General features: G+C 41.8%; 1 protein-coding gene across 2 annotated transcripts; it reads right to left on the reverse strand.

The window, feature by feature from the left end:
• Positions 1-707: 707 nt before the first annotated feature.
• hsd3b7 (hydroxy-delta-5-steroid dehydrogenase, 3 beta- and steroid delta-isomerase) lies at positions 708-15,030 on the reverse strand. 2 transcript variants are annotated; one of them, XM_062531872.1, is made up of 8 exons: positions 14,969-15,030; positions 14,712-14,860; positions 10,271-10,559; positions 7,936-8,091; positions 5,704-5,812; positions 3,878-3,977; positions 2,895-3,057; positions 708-2,365 (listed from the first exon to the last, which is right to left on the reverse strand). In XM_062531872.1, the coding sequence occupies exons 3-8, from the start codon at positions 10,428-10,430 to the stop codon at positions 1,947-1,949; spliced, it is 1,107 nt and encodes a 368-aa protein (XP_062387856.1). In that variant the 5' UTR covers positions 10,431-10,559; positions 14,712-14,860; positions 14,969-15,030; the 3' UTR covers positions 708-1,946. The 2 variants fall into 2 exon arrangements, with proteins under 2 accessions (XP_062387856.1, XP_062387857.1); XM_062531873.1 differs by lacking the exons at positions 14,712-14,860; positions 14,969-15,030 and adding an exon at positions 11,057-11,137.
• Between the last annotated feature and the right edge of the window lie 884 nt (positions 15,031-15,914).

Raw genomic sequence — 15,914 nt, forward strand, 5'->3', positions numbered from 1 at the left:
ACTGGTCAGCCAAATCATTACTGAGAAGATGTATTGTTAAGTAAGGCTCTATTGGTTGGGCTACACCACATAGACAGCTACCCTGGAAATCCAGAGTCCTCGCGAGAGCCTAATTTGAATTGTCTGTCTGCAAGATACTCTGGCAATGAGCAATGATGCATGTTACTTTTACCCCAGGCATCGAGGGAAACCAATCATAAACTGAGCTAAACTGATGATGACAGCGCTGCAATGTTCAAAGTCAGCAAGCATTGGTCGCAGTGTAAATCCGGAATAAGTGTTATCCAATCCGATTTTCAAATGCTTGCTTGGTGCCGCCCCTTGAGTTGGGCCATTACATTATTCGTGGCCAGACCCTTAATCTGACAGATTTACAGGGTCTGGATTTTTCAGGCTAATAGACTGCAGCAATAAAATGTAAAAATGATCACCTATCTTGATTTAGTAAACTGGTAAATGATGGCGAATGATAAAAAAAAAAGCAAGTGGTACGCTATATGAGCAGCACCAGAAATGTATGTCATTGAAGTATTTGAAGGTCTTATATCCAGAACATGTCCAGAATAATTTCCTTTCAGGTGTTTTGGTTTGTTTGTTGATTTTTGTTGTTGTTTTCTAAATGGTGAGCCAATATTTTGATGTTAATTACTGTAGTTCACACTGTCCGAAACATAAAATGTAACTTTGTAACACAAAGCATCACAATATTGAAAAGATAAAATCATTTATTTGTCTTTATAATTAGTTGAAATAAATACAATAACAATACAATAAATATATTTTTCAATTATACAATACAAAATTACACTTTTAATAACAAGAATACATTTCTGTGTCCATGTCAAATGTATGGTGACATACATGAAGTCCTTTACCTGACAAGCATAAGTACTTCAAGCATTGTAGAGAAAACTACATTTGGAATGGTCATAGACGTTCTGTTCCCTTTTCAATATGGTTACAACGTAATACTGTAGTAAGACAGATATAAACATAATCAAATCTTAATCAATTTCCTCTACATATTGTTATGCCTAAGGGATGATATATTGACTGATAATGCTATGGATGAGAACAATGACACTGAGGTAATGGATGAATATTAAGAAATAAACAGTTCATGGATGAAAACACAAGTCTCTTCTCTAACCAAATCTTTCAACTGCAATTTCCAAAAAGGAATAACGATGTCGCAGTGCAATGTATTGCCCGAATCTCCAAACTCACCACAATTTCATCTCAATGGCATCTGGGAATATTGTTTTACACACACTAGTGGCATACCATATACTGCAGTTCAGGAAATGTTCAGGAAAACATTTCACTTCAGTCAAAACATCTGAAAAATAGACACTTTCTTAACAACAAACTTTCTTAACCATTAAAAATATACATACATACAACAACATTCTGTCATTCACATTGTTTCCCTTTTTTCTGAGAACCTTAGGGCTACACACAGTTCACTTCACATTACCAACTTGAGACTGAAAAAGAAATGGAACAAAATAGATATACAATAAAATAGTAATACAATACAGATACTTATGACACATTCTTCCTCTTAAACATTCTTTTCAAACTTTTCTGAAGAGTGATTCAGACTTTCTGATCTTCTGCACTGTTTGTTTTCTTGTTATTGCACACAGAATAATCAAAGGACATTTTAATGTGCTTGATTTAACCCCAAATCCATTTTTTGTTTGTTTGTTGAACATTCATTAATCAATTGGGAACACATTTTATTGCCAAGTTTTTCTGGCCGGTGCTGCCACACCAGTCATCTATATGAGCATCAAATGGCATTGATTACTTTCCTGTAAACTCATTCCAGTATTCAATCAGTTGATTATATCATGACAAGTGTGTGTCCTCATAAACAATAGAGTATGAGTTACAAAATAAAGAGGAACAAACAGAATGCCTGTTAAGAGTCGAGCCATAAATCAGGCATTTTTGGCATGTTCTGTTGTGAGAGGGAAAGTGTCTACCCAACGTTGGGTTCGGGCTCGGCACTCCTCCCAGTCGTAGAGCGGGCGATACTCGAAGTGCCGCTGGGCCTTGTCGGAGCGCACGGTGAAGGAGGTGCAGGCCACAGCCAGCGTGTAGCGGTTGAGCAGAGGAGCGTAGCAGCACACCGGCTTGAGCAGAAAGTGCAGGAGATCGTTAAAGCAGGCGATGAACCACAGGAGCCACACTGGCATACGAAGCTGCCGGAAGTTGAAGGCAGACAAGAACTGCATGTTGAACTCCTCGTAGCTCTTGTAGGGTGAGTCATCGTAGCAGAAGTACACTTCCCCTCCCAACCTCTCAGGGTGCTCACGAAGCGCACGGGCCGCCAGCAAATGCATCCAAGCCACGTTGCCTGAAAAGCAGATTTGAAAATTAAATCATAATGAGGTTGCTTCAGCCAAATGACAGATGGTACTCTTATTTAGCTCAACATATTTCTTGAATTTTCCTTTATTCTTTTTGTATCGGCCCATTTTCTTATATGTTTTTGCTATTCTTTTTCAGATTTCCACTTTGTTTTCATAGTGCGCTGTGTGTACTTTAGTGGTTTTAGTTGTACAAAGTTCTCTTCTGTTTCTGTTATTGAAAAAAGAACTCAAGCAGAAAACCGAAAAGGAAAACAGCTACAGGATTCCTGCCATTCCTAGCATGGCCAGACATTTGGACTGTCTGGATGGTATTGACATTGGACATTCAGAGGGTATATACGCAGACATGATCACTGCACAATGCTGAACAACAAACTGAACAACATTCCCAGACAAAAATGTAGAGGTCACTCCCAGCAGGACGGAAATGAAAGGACCCGTCTTCACACGCACACTACACACTCACACACATACGAACTTGACCGTTATTTATGACAGATATATGGGACTCACCGACATACACCCGCCCATGTTCTGTTTCGCGGGGGACACCCATAATCAGCCAACCTCCAGTCCGCACCCCATTCTGGTAAAACTCCTTCATGAGCTGATGCTGTTCACCATAGATACCGGTAGGCCTGAGGGAGCATGTGTACAGAGGGGCTCCACCCTTAACCTGCAGCAAAGAGAGAGAGAGAGAAACAAGATATCAATGTCACTGGGTAGGAAATAATGTCACTTTTCATGGGAATTAAAGTTGGTTTAAAAGGTGCCGTTTCCTGAGGGGAGAAGCCAAATGTTAACAGCTGGGTGGAGTGGAGCGTATTGTTATGGTATGCTTTTTTAGAATAGGGTTATATAACTACTCTTGAATGCCTCACCCCTTTGCTGTCCTCCCTTATGACATAATATGAGATAATCCTGCTAATCCTGAACTTATGATGGACACCTGCTGTTTACTATTGTATTGTATTAGCAGTAACATGGCCAGCTGTTTTGTGCTCCTCCACACGTCAAATTGTCACTTTACATTGCAAGATCCCTTAAAGACATTTCAGGTTTCTGGCGAACAGTTGCCGGCAAATGAAAAAAGTTCATATTTTGAAATGCAAAAGCAAATTAGGTTTCTGGCAGTTGACTTTTGCCAATGATGCAATGTCATTATGCAAATTAGGTTTGTCACCAGTTCACTGGAAGTTTGGCTATAGCATTATTGACTACATGTAAGTGTGGAGGCAGTTCACTGGTGAACACGTTTGCCACTAGTGGCAAACTTTTCATTGTTGCCAGTACCTTGCTGGACGTTTGTCTCCAACAGCCAACATTGGCAAACCTCTGACAATATTTTCTACTGAACTTATTTGCCTTTCCCAAATCACCCACAAGCTTGCTGCAAAACAGCCGCAAACATTTCATTTTTGTAAGGGATGTCCACCAAATTGGTTCAGTACAACATACAGTGTGAAGCCTGAAAGACACCTCAAATGGATCGGTACCTTTGTGCCATTGGCCTCCAGGACCTTTTTCTCTGCGGCCGCCTTGCTCCTGGGATAGGGCATCTCATGGAAAATGTTATACTTTGTATCTTCGTCACCCCTGTTGAAAGGAGAGATGGAAGATTAGGCCCTCATGAGGGATGGACAAATGGCACGGCATGGCAGGGCATGCAGACAGGACGTGTACTGTAGCAACAAAGTGCAGTGATGAAAAGATGGTGATGTGTGTGGAGGAGGGAAGGTTTTAATTAAAGAAACGGAGGAGAAAAGATGACATAAGGGTAAGCGTTTAAACGATTGGGAGCCAGGTCTTGCAGTGGACACCAGATGCAATGAAAGAATGTGTGGAAATAATACTCAAACACCACATGTGGGAGATGAAAGGAGACCAGCTGGACAGTGCCTTGAAATAATTAATATTGTGCAGCCAATATTGTTTATGTTGATAACCTCTGCATGTGTTTTACTGAACTGAAAAGTCTTTGATGTCAATGACACAAACATAGCTGGAATGAGTGGTTTAACGTGTGTTTATGTCTACACAGAGTGCATAGATTTAATACCTCTCTCTCTCTCTTTCTTTCCTCCTCTCTCTCTCTCTCACACACACACGCACACGCACACGCACACACACACACACACACACACACACACACACACACACACACACGCGCAGACCATCAAAACCACCATCTATGATGACATACATCACAATGCCATTGAAAAAGGTAACAACAAAAACTCATTGTTTCACTGTGCTGTGCAGGACATTCAGGCCTGCACATGCACAGATACCAACTGATTCAGGGCAGGTCCCACAAAACAGGTTGATTAAGTCATTTAAAATAACAGTCTGGAACATCTGCAGTAAGATAGGAACCATCTGTAACTGTAATCTCTGACTTCTGAAATTGAGTTATACACATGACTGAATAAAATCATGCTTCTTATGTTGCTTATCAGTAATGTGTTAAATGTGAGCTTATGCAACAGTATCATGACACACAGCCTTTAATAGAGGCAGGCTTAGACCTCTCCCTTACAAGCCCTGACATCGAATCACTCTAATGTCAACACTTTAGCTCATCAGATGTGCTGCACAAACGCTGAAACGTTGGTCCCCTGCAACTGCAAGGGTCTGGTATCTTGTGCGACATAACTGAAATTCCATATATCAAGAAATATGTGGAGGCAGATATGACATTTGGCGGCGAGGAATTACACTTCTGAACGCAGAGTGGGAGGCAGAAAAAGCTAATGATACTGCTACTATGCCATACTGCGAGAGATTTCTGGTCTGTGTTGCACGTCTCTGGACCTCGCTGTGCTTCAGCCTGTCTATTCTGGAATGTTCTGAGGCTTTCAAACGACATTCAATAATGGCAGGCTTCTCAACTATGTGGAAAATGTGGCCCATTCTGCGGGCTCCCTTCCCCATGGGCCCTCAATGTGGAGCAACAAGAGGTGGGACTTTGTTCAAAACTGAAAACACAATAACAATTACTGAGAAAACCCTTCCTTCCAAGACTCCCTCCACCCCAAATAAGATGATCCAATACCCCCCATCCATTTTCTACCCACACAGTTTGAAACCAAAGAGGCAGGGTGGATAAGCTAGAGGTCTCTGGTGGATTCATGACATGATGTAGGCCACGCGCCAGGCAGCAAGCACGGCTATGAAGCAATGTGTAAACAGACAACAAGACCCACGCGCAACTCCCTCCCAGGGATATACTGTACGACAGGAAATTGGAGGCAGATGCAGCTCAAATGTAGGCATGAAGAGCCCGGCAAAACAGTACCCAGTTCATGCAAAAGAAACTCACCTAATGAAAGCATCTCCTTTCACGTTGGGCCCCACCACCTCCATACTGCTGGTGTACACTAAATACTGAATCCCGTTCTCCACACAGGCATTGATCATGTTCTCCGTGCCTGAAGAGAGAGATAGAGAGGGAGAGAGAGAGAGAGACATATCAAATACCATGTGCAAAAAAAAATAAAAAATGCTTGAATGCTTCAGCAAAAAGAGAAAACCTACATATACAACTTATCATTCCAAATCAAGTTAATGATACACAAAACTGTGACTATCACCAAAGTGATTCACAATGCATCAAATAATAACATCTGTTGGAAATTGGAAGCTCCAAGGTGATAAGAGGCACGAATGAGTCAGACTTAATGTTGGCATGAACAGAGTAATTTGAGCTCCACGTGGAACGTCTGACCTCAGAGCTAGGGAGCTGGAAACAACACTAGCTGGAAAACGTCAGTCTACAAACAATGGTCGGGTTTCCTAGATTCGTTAAGAAGCTTTTAAGTGCTAAGAACTTCTTAGGAGCGTTCTAAGAACGTTCTAAGAACGCTCCTAAGAAGTTCTTAGCACTTAAGAGCTTCTTAAGAAATCTGGCCACTGTCTGTAAAGTCATTTTTATAAATACAATATAAATTGTTGATATAATGTGAATTGTCTATATTGTCTATACTGTAGTATACTGTATATTTTCTGCAAATATTTGCATTGTCTGAACATTGTGCACAGCCTATATTGTCATTAAAGCATTCACTTTGAGTCTACCTCAATATTTTAAGCTCCCAGTTTCAATAATAAAACCCATAGAAAGACTCAATACACATCTGAAGACAGAGTGACAAATCAATCATGAGTCTTTGTCTTGGTGCCGTGAAAAACCTTTTGTGTTCACTGAAAAGTCTCAACAGATGGCAAACACATTTCTGACAAAACACAATAAACCTCTATTCATCTGGGTAAATGTACTACATTTAATGTAGCCGAGTGGAACCAGTCCCCAGCTCACTGTGTGAACAAGGTCTGGTCATACTCCACTGGGGGTTGTATATGGTCATTGCATCCTGGGTACAGGCCTCAGGTTAATTCTAAAACCGCTGAATCAGCCTTAGACCAGGTCGGCAGAGCTCGACTAGGGGAAATAAGCAGTCTGAATATTGCTTTTTTGGCTCCATTTAGTTCAGTGTATATGCCTTTAAGTATGCAACATGTGTGTTTATATATGCAGCAGGCCTCCATGTAGTCAGATGGCTTTCTGTGTAAGGCACGAATGGAGTGCACCTCAGTGAGTCATGCTGGCTAAATAACCTAATCCCTGTTGGACACATGACGCTCGGATACTAACTCAGTCATGAGACAGAATACGGTGCCATGTCTGGAAAAACAGGGAAGGGCTATCGCTTCACAATACACTTTACTTTTACAGGCCAGAAAAAATCTACTCTCAACCTAACTATCTGTTTCACTACAGCTTACATGATTCGATAGACCTTAGCAGTTTGAGTATTGCTTCACACTTAATTCTACTGTATTATGAAGTGGAGTTGAGTAACTAAGATAACATATTATTAAAAAGTGCCTCATTAACAGATAAGTTAAGTGACCTCATAAGAGCATTCTAAAAATACGTCTATTGGGGCCCTGAACATGGCAGGAACCAAAGAAAGGCAACAAAAACAACCTGGTCCAGCCTGGACCATAAAAAACATAACAAACTGTTCCAGCCATTCACTGATGAGATGCGTGTTTTCAATTGCACAGGAGGAGGGGGGAGGGAGTAGAAAGCTAGCTGTAGCTGTTCATTAGAAGTTACTCAACATCGCCTAGAGCACCTTTAAGTGACACTGCGGTAATAGACAGGAGCCTGAGGAGGAGTTGACTCAAGCGATGCAAGCACACACGGAAACTGGAAAATGGACTTTTGGGAACCGAATGACTATAAATGTGGAAACTGCCTTGAGGTGAAGGAGGGCTTTTTTCCCCCCTGAATGCAAATTCCAAAAGTCTGCTTCTCTGTTCCTTTCTTCCTTCCTCCTGTGTTCACCATATCCTGCTCTTTCTTCTTTTTCAACAAAGTTGCCTTTTTCCCCCCTTTCTCTGCAATTATTCCACTCCCCGTTCTAATCCTATCCGGTCCCCCACCCACCACTACCACCCCTCACCACACAATTATGCCAGTCTGCTACACCCTTCTCCTTTGTTGTCCCCTCTTTCAACCTCTCCAAGCCTTTTCGTTGTATCTCACCTTGCACATTGACAGCCTGTATTAGTCTCTCAGGGACTCTGTTCCAAACGTCCACCAGGCTGGCTGTGTGAATGACCACGTCGACTCCCCGAGAGACATCCACCACACTGGCGTAATCAGTGATATCTCCCTGGATCACAGTCACTTTCACCCGATCTGAGTACAAGTGAGCAAGAGAGAGAGAGAGAGAGAGAGAGAGAGGTCAGTAACAGATGATTGTGACTGTGTGGAAGAAGCCAGCAACAACAACAAAATAAATGACGGTGAAGTATCCATGCTGAGGGTTTCAGCTACTATCCCAAGGCAACATTTAAAACTCAATGAACCCAGTATAGCAGCACTTATTGAAGCAATTTCAAGTAGATAGTTGTGAGTGCCCTTTTAAATGAACTGAAATGGTTGATTGTTGTCAATGAAATGGAGTTAAAAAGACATGTTTTAGTAGTTTAAAACAGTCCCCAGAAACCAACACTCGTGTTTACCTGTGTGCTCTTTACCATAATTGCAGATATACTGACTGGAAATCTACAGAGGAATGTGGCTATGTCTTTGTTTGCTTCTTGTAAACTAGATTATTTACCGCTTTCTTTAAAGGGAACAGAAATTGCACACTGTTACACACCCACAAACTTCCGTCTGACCTGAACTTCTACAGTACGTGACTGGAAGTGTGTCAGCCTGAAATAGCGTGCTGGCAAGTGCCTCAACATTTCTCCTGAAGTTTGTTTCCTCTACCCATTTGCATCGCATCCGCATTGTCCTCTTAAATGACAAACAGCTCCTGTCACTGTTATGTACTACTTCCACTCAATAATAAACAACCCACAAAACACAGAGTTCCAGGCAGCTCTGGCCATAGACGCCCTCTGACGCCCTAGAATGCTCCAGAAATACACATTACACTTCCACACAACCCATCATCTTCACACATAATGTTTGGGCTGAAATGGAGCAGCAACGACGTGTTGGGTGACAAGCTGCTGTGTCCACATGGCATTTACTTAAAATTATCTCCACAAGCCCACAGCCTATTATAAAATTCACTGAACTGAAAACACAAAGGCAGTTTCATAAGTCACTGCTCTTTGATGTCTCTCCACTGAGGTGTTCTCTGAAAGAGTTCAAAGTGGACCCCTGATTGTGGGGATATTCCCTAGATGAGGGTTGGGTTTCTTTTTTGTTTGGGTTGTTCTAAATACATTCAGTTCAAAACCTTTTTGCTAGTCAGTTACCTTCCTCTGAGGACCAAAAATGTTTTCCTACACTGTATGAGACACAATTATCCAGACAAGTCTACATTGGAGGCCCGACTTAGATGAGATAATGTGGAAGTATGGCTGATAATCGTAGGCACTGTTGGACTGCATGAACTGTTGAACTGTTGTACTGTTGTGTCATACTTAAGTGGATACTGCAAGGCCCTGACGGCTGAATCAGTCAGTCATTATGGCCAAACACGCGATATTACAGAGATTGCTTCAGGTAAATCTTGGGGCATGACCTGCCATGGCATTGGCTACATGAAGCTAAACATGGCGAACAGCATTAAAAGTATTTTTTTTTCTGCACATACTATAATATGGTCAAATCTATTGAGAAAACACTGATGACTTTGCCTCCATGCAGCCAATAAAATCTGGAGGCACCAGGCCAACAGGGCAGGATATGTTGGAGAGGAATAGGAAATGATCCTGGCACTGACCATACACCCATGGCGTTCATCCGCAAGGATGCTCGTCACTAAGGTGTGCAACGTAAGTGGTTTCCTATGGTCTTTCGTCTGAAATTTTAAATTACATGTCACCATCCTGTTCTGCATAGCCTACTGTGTGAATCCCCCCCCCCCCCACACACACACACACACACCTCTCTGCCAAAATTTGACACATCAGAATGTTTATTAAGACCAATCAAACACCTCCCCGCTGTATCTTTCTGTAGAGTAGGCTAATGTTATACAATTACAATTTAATTTATTTGAAATAGGTCCAACCTACGATAAATCGAGCATTTCAGTCAATTATTCTGCTGAGGCCCAAGAATGTAGGCTAGGCTACTCTCGCTGGACCAGAATCTGGGGCTTTTCTTGCAACTGCCAACAAGTCCAGTCACACATGTGAATGCAAACAAATAAAAGGTAGCCTATGCTTACTACATTCCAGGCTGGTATCTCTTCCTCTTTAACAGTCTTGAAGCTACTTTGAAATTGTTAAAAAAAAAAAAAAAAAAATAGCCTAATAATAAAAAAACACACATTTTGCTCATCCTTGTTTTGTTTGCTTAACCAACTTGGCTTTCCAAATTCAAACACATTTCAAAGAGTAGGCTATCTCACCTGTGCTTTGATCCTGTATATTGGCGTCAATGTGTTTATCAAATAGGCGAATCTCTGATATGTGGTCCTCCTTGTCAAGAAGAACTTGTAACAGGTGCTGTCCAAGGAAACCACATCCCCCGGTGATCAAATAGACGAGATCCGTGCTTTCGCTGGACATTGTCGTCGGTGGTTGGATTACCCTGATTGCTGTTTCGAACTCGGTAGCCGTAGCTTACTCTCGAATATCTCCTTTAACACTAGCAGAGGTCCGTGTCGGCTATCTCTTCATTATCCAGTCAAACTGTGCCTGTAAGGAGAAAGACGGCATATGGTTCAACTGGATACGTTACGTGTCTATGTATGGGGAAAACTGGGAGGGAATTAGAGGCGTGGATGAATTTGACAGCAGGAGCAGCACACACGCACATACACGTTAGTCTGTCTATCATGTTTTATCTCGCGTTAAAGCAAAACAGGCTGGATATTGAAACGTTGTCTAGTTTTCGCGACCTCATCATTTTTGCTTAAAAACTGTTTCCCAACAGTAGCCTAGCCTATGCGCTGTCTTTCATAGCCTACATCGAAGAATAGCCGCAGTGGCCAAAATAGAATATTCCCACTCGGCTAACGTAAGGCTAATTACAAACTTCAGTGCGAAAGGTTTTCTTCATAGAAACAAACAAACAAAAACATTAAGCTACATTTAAAACTTTATCTGAAATGATCAAAAGTTCTTCCTACTGGTGTCACGGAACCACCTAGGTTACAAATGTCCGAGTCCTCAGTCTTTCTTTCGCTCTTTACCTGGTCGCTGATGCAGTTATTGCCTACGCTTTGTCAAGCCGGGTTCACATTAGCTGCATCTGCTGCGCTCGCCACTACGTTGCTCTCGGTTGAGGTAATGTCCCTGAGGTAATGGCACGCGCAAGAGCGGTAAAGAAAAATGGCAGGCTGCGCGTGGAAATAATGTCTGTCATATCGCAGCGCTGTTGTTTGCACTTACATTGTGAACCTCTTTTGAATACAACAACAACAAAAAAACACGTAGGCCTAATGCCGCACAATGTCAACCTTTAGGGAACCAGTAGGCCTATGTCCGGTCATGACAAAGGATGACTCTTGTCTAGGAATGGTGAATAGGCCCCTTTGTGAAACATCATGAAGGACCGGCGTTTTGGGGCAATTTGAATGCAATTAGGCCTATAATAAATAAATAAATAGCTGTTATTCCTAAGCACATAATGTTACAGATCTTGATGCAATTAAATTGAGAATTTAGGCTACGTTTAAGTTGGGACGTTTTCTGGAAGTTGTGGCCTGCAGAGAAAGGCTAAACATGTTTATTATTAAACCATTTGAATGGTAGCCTAGAAAATCCAGACCCTAGTAATCTAGAAAGATTAAGGGTCTGGCCACAATGGCCCAAAATCAAGGGGCGGCACCAAGCATTCATTTGAAAATCTCACAATTAGCCCTTTTCACGTGATGTCAGACGAAGCGTTGCTGGGTATCCCCCGGCATGTCCAGCCGCCAAATACTACAGAAGAAGAAGAAGAAGTATTCATGGGTTTCATCAGGTCCCTTTCCACAGGTGTATACAATCAAGCACCTTGATTATCAATGCAGACTGCATGGTGCTTGATTGTATACACCTGCTGTGGAAAGGGACCTGATGAAACCCATGAATACTTCTTCTTCTTCTTCTGTAGTATTTGGCGGCTGGACATGCCGGAGGATACCCAGCAACGCTTCGTCTGACATCACCGTGAAAAGGGCTACGACCAATGTTTATTGACTTCCATCCTCCAATTTTCCCACTTGGTTGTACGCGCAAGTGCCAGTGCGGTAGCCTCGCGAGCCATCCACGTACTTCCGGCCAAGGATTGCCTCCACTACGTGTCTGGCCGTGCTCCTCTGTGGAGCATTCTGCTCGGTAGAATTGTAACAGAACGCCCCCCCTCCAGAAAGCAGCCAATAAACGAAGAGACGGGTTGGTGGGGGCGAAAGGGGGAGGGCGCTCGTGACGATGACGTTAAACGCCTGCGCTATGTTGTTCTCAGCTATCGCCGATTGGGTGAGAGCTGTCCAATCAATTCAAACCAGAACTGGGCGTTACTTCCCGCTTCCTGCAAGCGCTTCAGAGCAAAGAAATTCCAGACCATAATACGAAATGAAATGGTAGTATTATGGGATGGTCAGGACCAGGCTACCAGTGCGGTGCTATGAAACCCATTATTGTCGGCTTGCATGCACAAAAACTGGCCATGCTGTGCTAGCAAAGCACAGTGCAAGAGGCATTTTTTTTTTTTTTTTAATAATAGGTCTTTGTGCTGAGTCCGGCAAAATTCTTTGGGGCACTGGGGGTGCTTCTCAAAGTCAAGGATTGTTTCCTTCCAAGCCACTTTTTCAAGGACGTTACGTCATCAAATCTCGTCAAGCACTGTTCCAAAGTCAAGGATGCTTTCAAATTCTAGCAAGTACTGAGTCCTTCGTTCTGAGAATTTCTGAGAATTTTGGAGGATGCATCGATGGATCCTCGGAGTGAAGAAATAACCCACAACCCTTTGCGTATGAACAATTAGACATTTTCTGACGGTGCGGTTTAAAAAAAAAGAGAGGGAGATGGAAAGTAGATGCAAAGAAGCAGTGTGTGTTAATGTAGGCTAAATATGATTTATCAAGTGTTTTGTTAATGCCATCGTATATTTGCTCAGGCATTTATATCAAGTTATTGTGCATATTCATCATAAATGCATATGTCAATGTGCATGAACAAGTTGTGATAGACTTGTTATTAATTTATCTCAGAACTTCGCCCAATACGAACTTTGTAGAAGTTTAACATTACCGTTGCTGTTGCCAATTACCGGTATAACTTTCCATTGACACTAACATAATTATAAACTACGGATTGTGATATGTGAAGACCAAGTCGAATGTGGAAATACTGTAGGCTACTCCAGAAAGTTTATTTAGAGAAAGTGCAGCTGCAGTTGTCGGAACTCCTGTAAAAGCAGCACAATTTCCACAGTTCTATAAGCGTGCAGCCGGAACCGTGCACAATTGACGTGCACTTTCACACTCGCTAGGCTGTTCCATTGCATGTGATCTTGACGGCTGGAGAGGGTACTGGGAAGGTGTGTAGCCTTGTCTCTCTAGCACTCGACTTGAAAGAAAGCATTCTATCAAGGACGAGCTCTTTACTTTGAGAAATACCCTAGGCTACATCAACCAAGACCAACCAAGACCAACCTATAGGCCTAGTTAATGCTGCATTCCAGACAACTCGGAAGTCAGATATTTCCTAGTTGAAATCTCCCACTTTTATTCCAGACAAACTCAGAGATGTAAAATTCTGACCTAGGCCTACTGGGAAAAAGTACAATGGAATGGCAGCCGGAGTTTCCACTTCTAAACTCGGGGTAAATCAATCTACACCAACTTCAAGGTTGGAATTGAAGTCCGACCTCTGGCATCCAAGTTGTTAGGAATGCAGCATAAATATATGGCGGTTAGAAAGTTACATTATTTTGATACAACATTACAGTATCAAATTTGGTGGTGGATCAGTCTGGTTCTATTTTAAATTGGCCTAAATAAGATTGATTTCGAACCTGAGCGTTATGGGTCTGACAGGTGCGGGAATAGTGGAACTTTTTTTTACTTACTAATGCTCATAAGAATTTGCCTCTAAATCATTAACATTTAGCACCCTCTACATGGACTTAGATGGGACATGAAAGCGTCCTCCTTGTTGCTTTCATTGCTGATATTGGGTAATTAATGTCATTAATTTAATTAATGTCAACATCTCTTGAAGCCCACATGCCTACTCTTTGAACAAATAAATGTTAGTGCAACAGCAAATGCATCTTGTTCTGACCTGTAGAAAGGACAGCAAACAGAATTTTCTATCTCCAGGTCAAAGTCAAGTTCTTGTTCTAGTTTTGTTAGATGACTTTGTACCTGGAATCACTTTCAAGGACAACGTATTAGATAAGCAAGAGGGTGATGGTTATACAGGATAAGGACAAAGTGACAGAGAGCAATATTTATTCAGTCTTTCCAATCACTAAATTATCTTCTCATTTCATTGTGCCACATTTAAAGCAGGCCTGGGGTATTACTTTTTGTAAACTTGTCTCTGCCTGATCTAATCTGATTAGCATTTTGGAATGTATATCCTGTCACAGTGTTTGCCAGCATGTTGTTTATGCAGTCTCCCATTTCAAGTTGAAAATGGAATATAAATGTGACCTAAGACTGGTAAAAGAAAATTCTCATGAGTCTCTGTAACATGTCCAAGCAATGTTAGTAATTATTCATTAAGCTGGCATGCTGTCATGCAGTGTTTACAATTGGTCATGAGAGGTTTATTTCTGCGTAACTGAGGAATACAATGATGATCTCATGTTACCCCAAATAAATTGAAAATAAGGTTCTATTTGGATGGACTCACCTGATTTCCCACATCCCCCAGTGCAACACACAGGATCTCTGGTAGCCTGAGGTCTTGGTGCCTTTGCTGATTGTTGAATGTGAGATGACTTTAAAAATCTTGATTAAGATTAGACCAGTCTTTGATTAAACTGGGCCCTTCGGCAGTCACTGAAATCAAAATACACTATTATGAATTATCTTTAAAACATCGTTGTGCAAACAAATGCATATCAGACAGCATCTACATGTAATATGAGAAGATTCTTAGTTCTCAACCTGTTTGCCATGCTCTTCAGTCTTTTCTTGTCTGTAATGCCTGTCTGCTGTTGCGTACCCACATCCCCTGTAAAGGACACATGTCAAAGACAGTTAAACTGTTTCTACAAATGCAATTTCAGAACTCTTTGCCTCACAGGAAACCATGGACTGTGGCGTTGGCACACACGCACAGTCTGTTTCTTAAAACAATCAAATTTACCATGATAAACAATGTTGTTCTCCTGTGCAGGCATTCCATGTTGATTTCTTTCATTCTTTCAATTGTTCAAGTATCAGTTTCAAGTGTCCTTGCTGTGTTGCTGGTGATTTGTTTGCGACGGAGTCTTTTTGAATTCAGTTTATTTTTGTCTCTCAGCCACAGACATTTCCTCATTTTACAGGAAGTTAGTTGACAGCCCAAAACAGATGCAGACAAAATGTAGGTCATAATGAATATAATGTACATTCCACACATCTCTGGACTCTTCTCAAGTTTGGTGGAAAATTTCCCTTTATGTCAACCATTTTGGTCTCCATACCAGTGGCACCTTATTTCACCTTATTTTCACCTTATTTCATTGCATGGGAATCTTCCTGCAGCACTGTGGAATGCAATGGCACAAATCCATGGATCCACAGGTGTTAATCTCCCTCTGGCTAATGCCCTCACTGCCAGCATGAGGGATCTCAAACATCTGGATCCATCCAGTTGAGTTGATGCCACACCCTTTCATCACCATTCCTGGCAGGCATTCGGGTATAGGCATTCAGATGGGTTTTGCATCTGAACTCTACAAATATAAAGAAATGCAGACTACATGTGGTTGACAAGTATTAGTCTTTAGTGTATTCATAAGGTGAAATAAAAATGAGATAGAGTTTGCTATTTGTTTGTTTGCACAAGAGTTTGCCAACTGTAAAGTAGGGTACCTGTAGGGTACCTTTCCACCTGTTCAATAATCGA

The sequence above is a fragment of the Sardina pilchardus genome, chromosome 3, assembly GCF_963854185.1.
Source record: "Sardina pilchardus chromosome 3, fSarPil1.1, whole genome shotgun sequence".
Taxonomy (NCBI): domain Eukaryota; kingdom Metazoa; phylum Chordata; class Actinopteri; order Clupeiformes; family Clupeidae; genus Sardina; species Sardina pilchardus.

Bases quoted from the DNA above. Each gene is read 5' to 3' on its own strand.
- hsd3b7 (XM_062531872.1), bottom strand. From the start codon at position 10,430: ATGTCCAGCGAAAGCACGGATCTCGTCTATTTGATCACCGGGGGATGT. The intron at 5,813-7,935 runs GTGAGATACAAC...CTCTCTCTTCAG, and splicing joins ACAGGCTGTCAATGTGCAAG to GCACGGAGAACATGATCAAT. The intron at 3,058-3,877 runs GTACCGATCCAT...TCTTTGCTGCAG, and splicing joins TGGAGGCCAATGGCACAAAG to GTTAAGGGTGGAGCCCCTCT.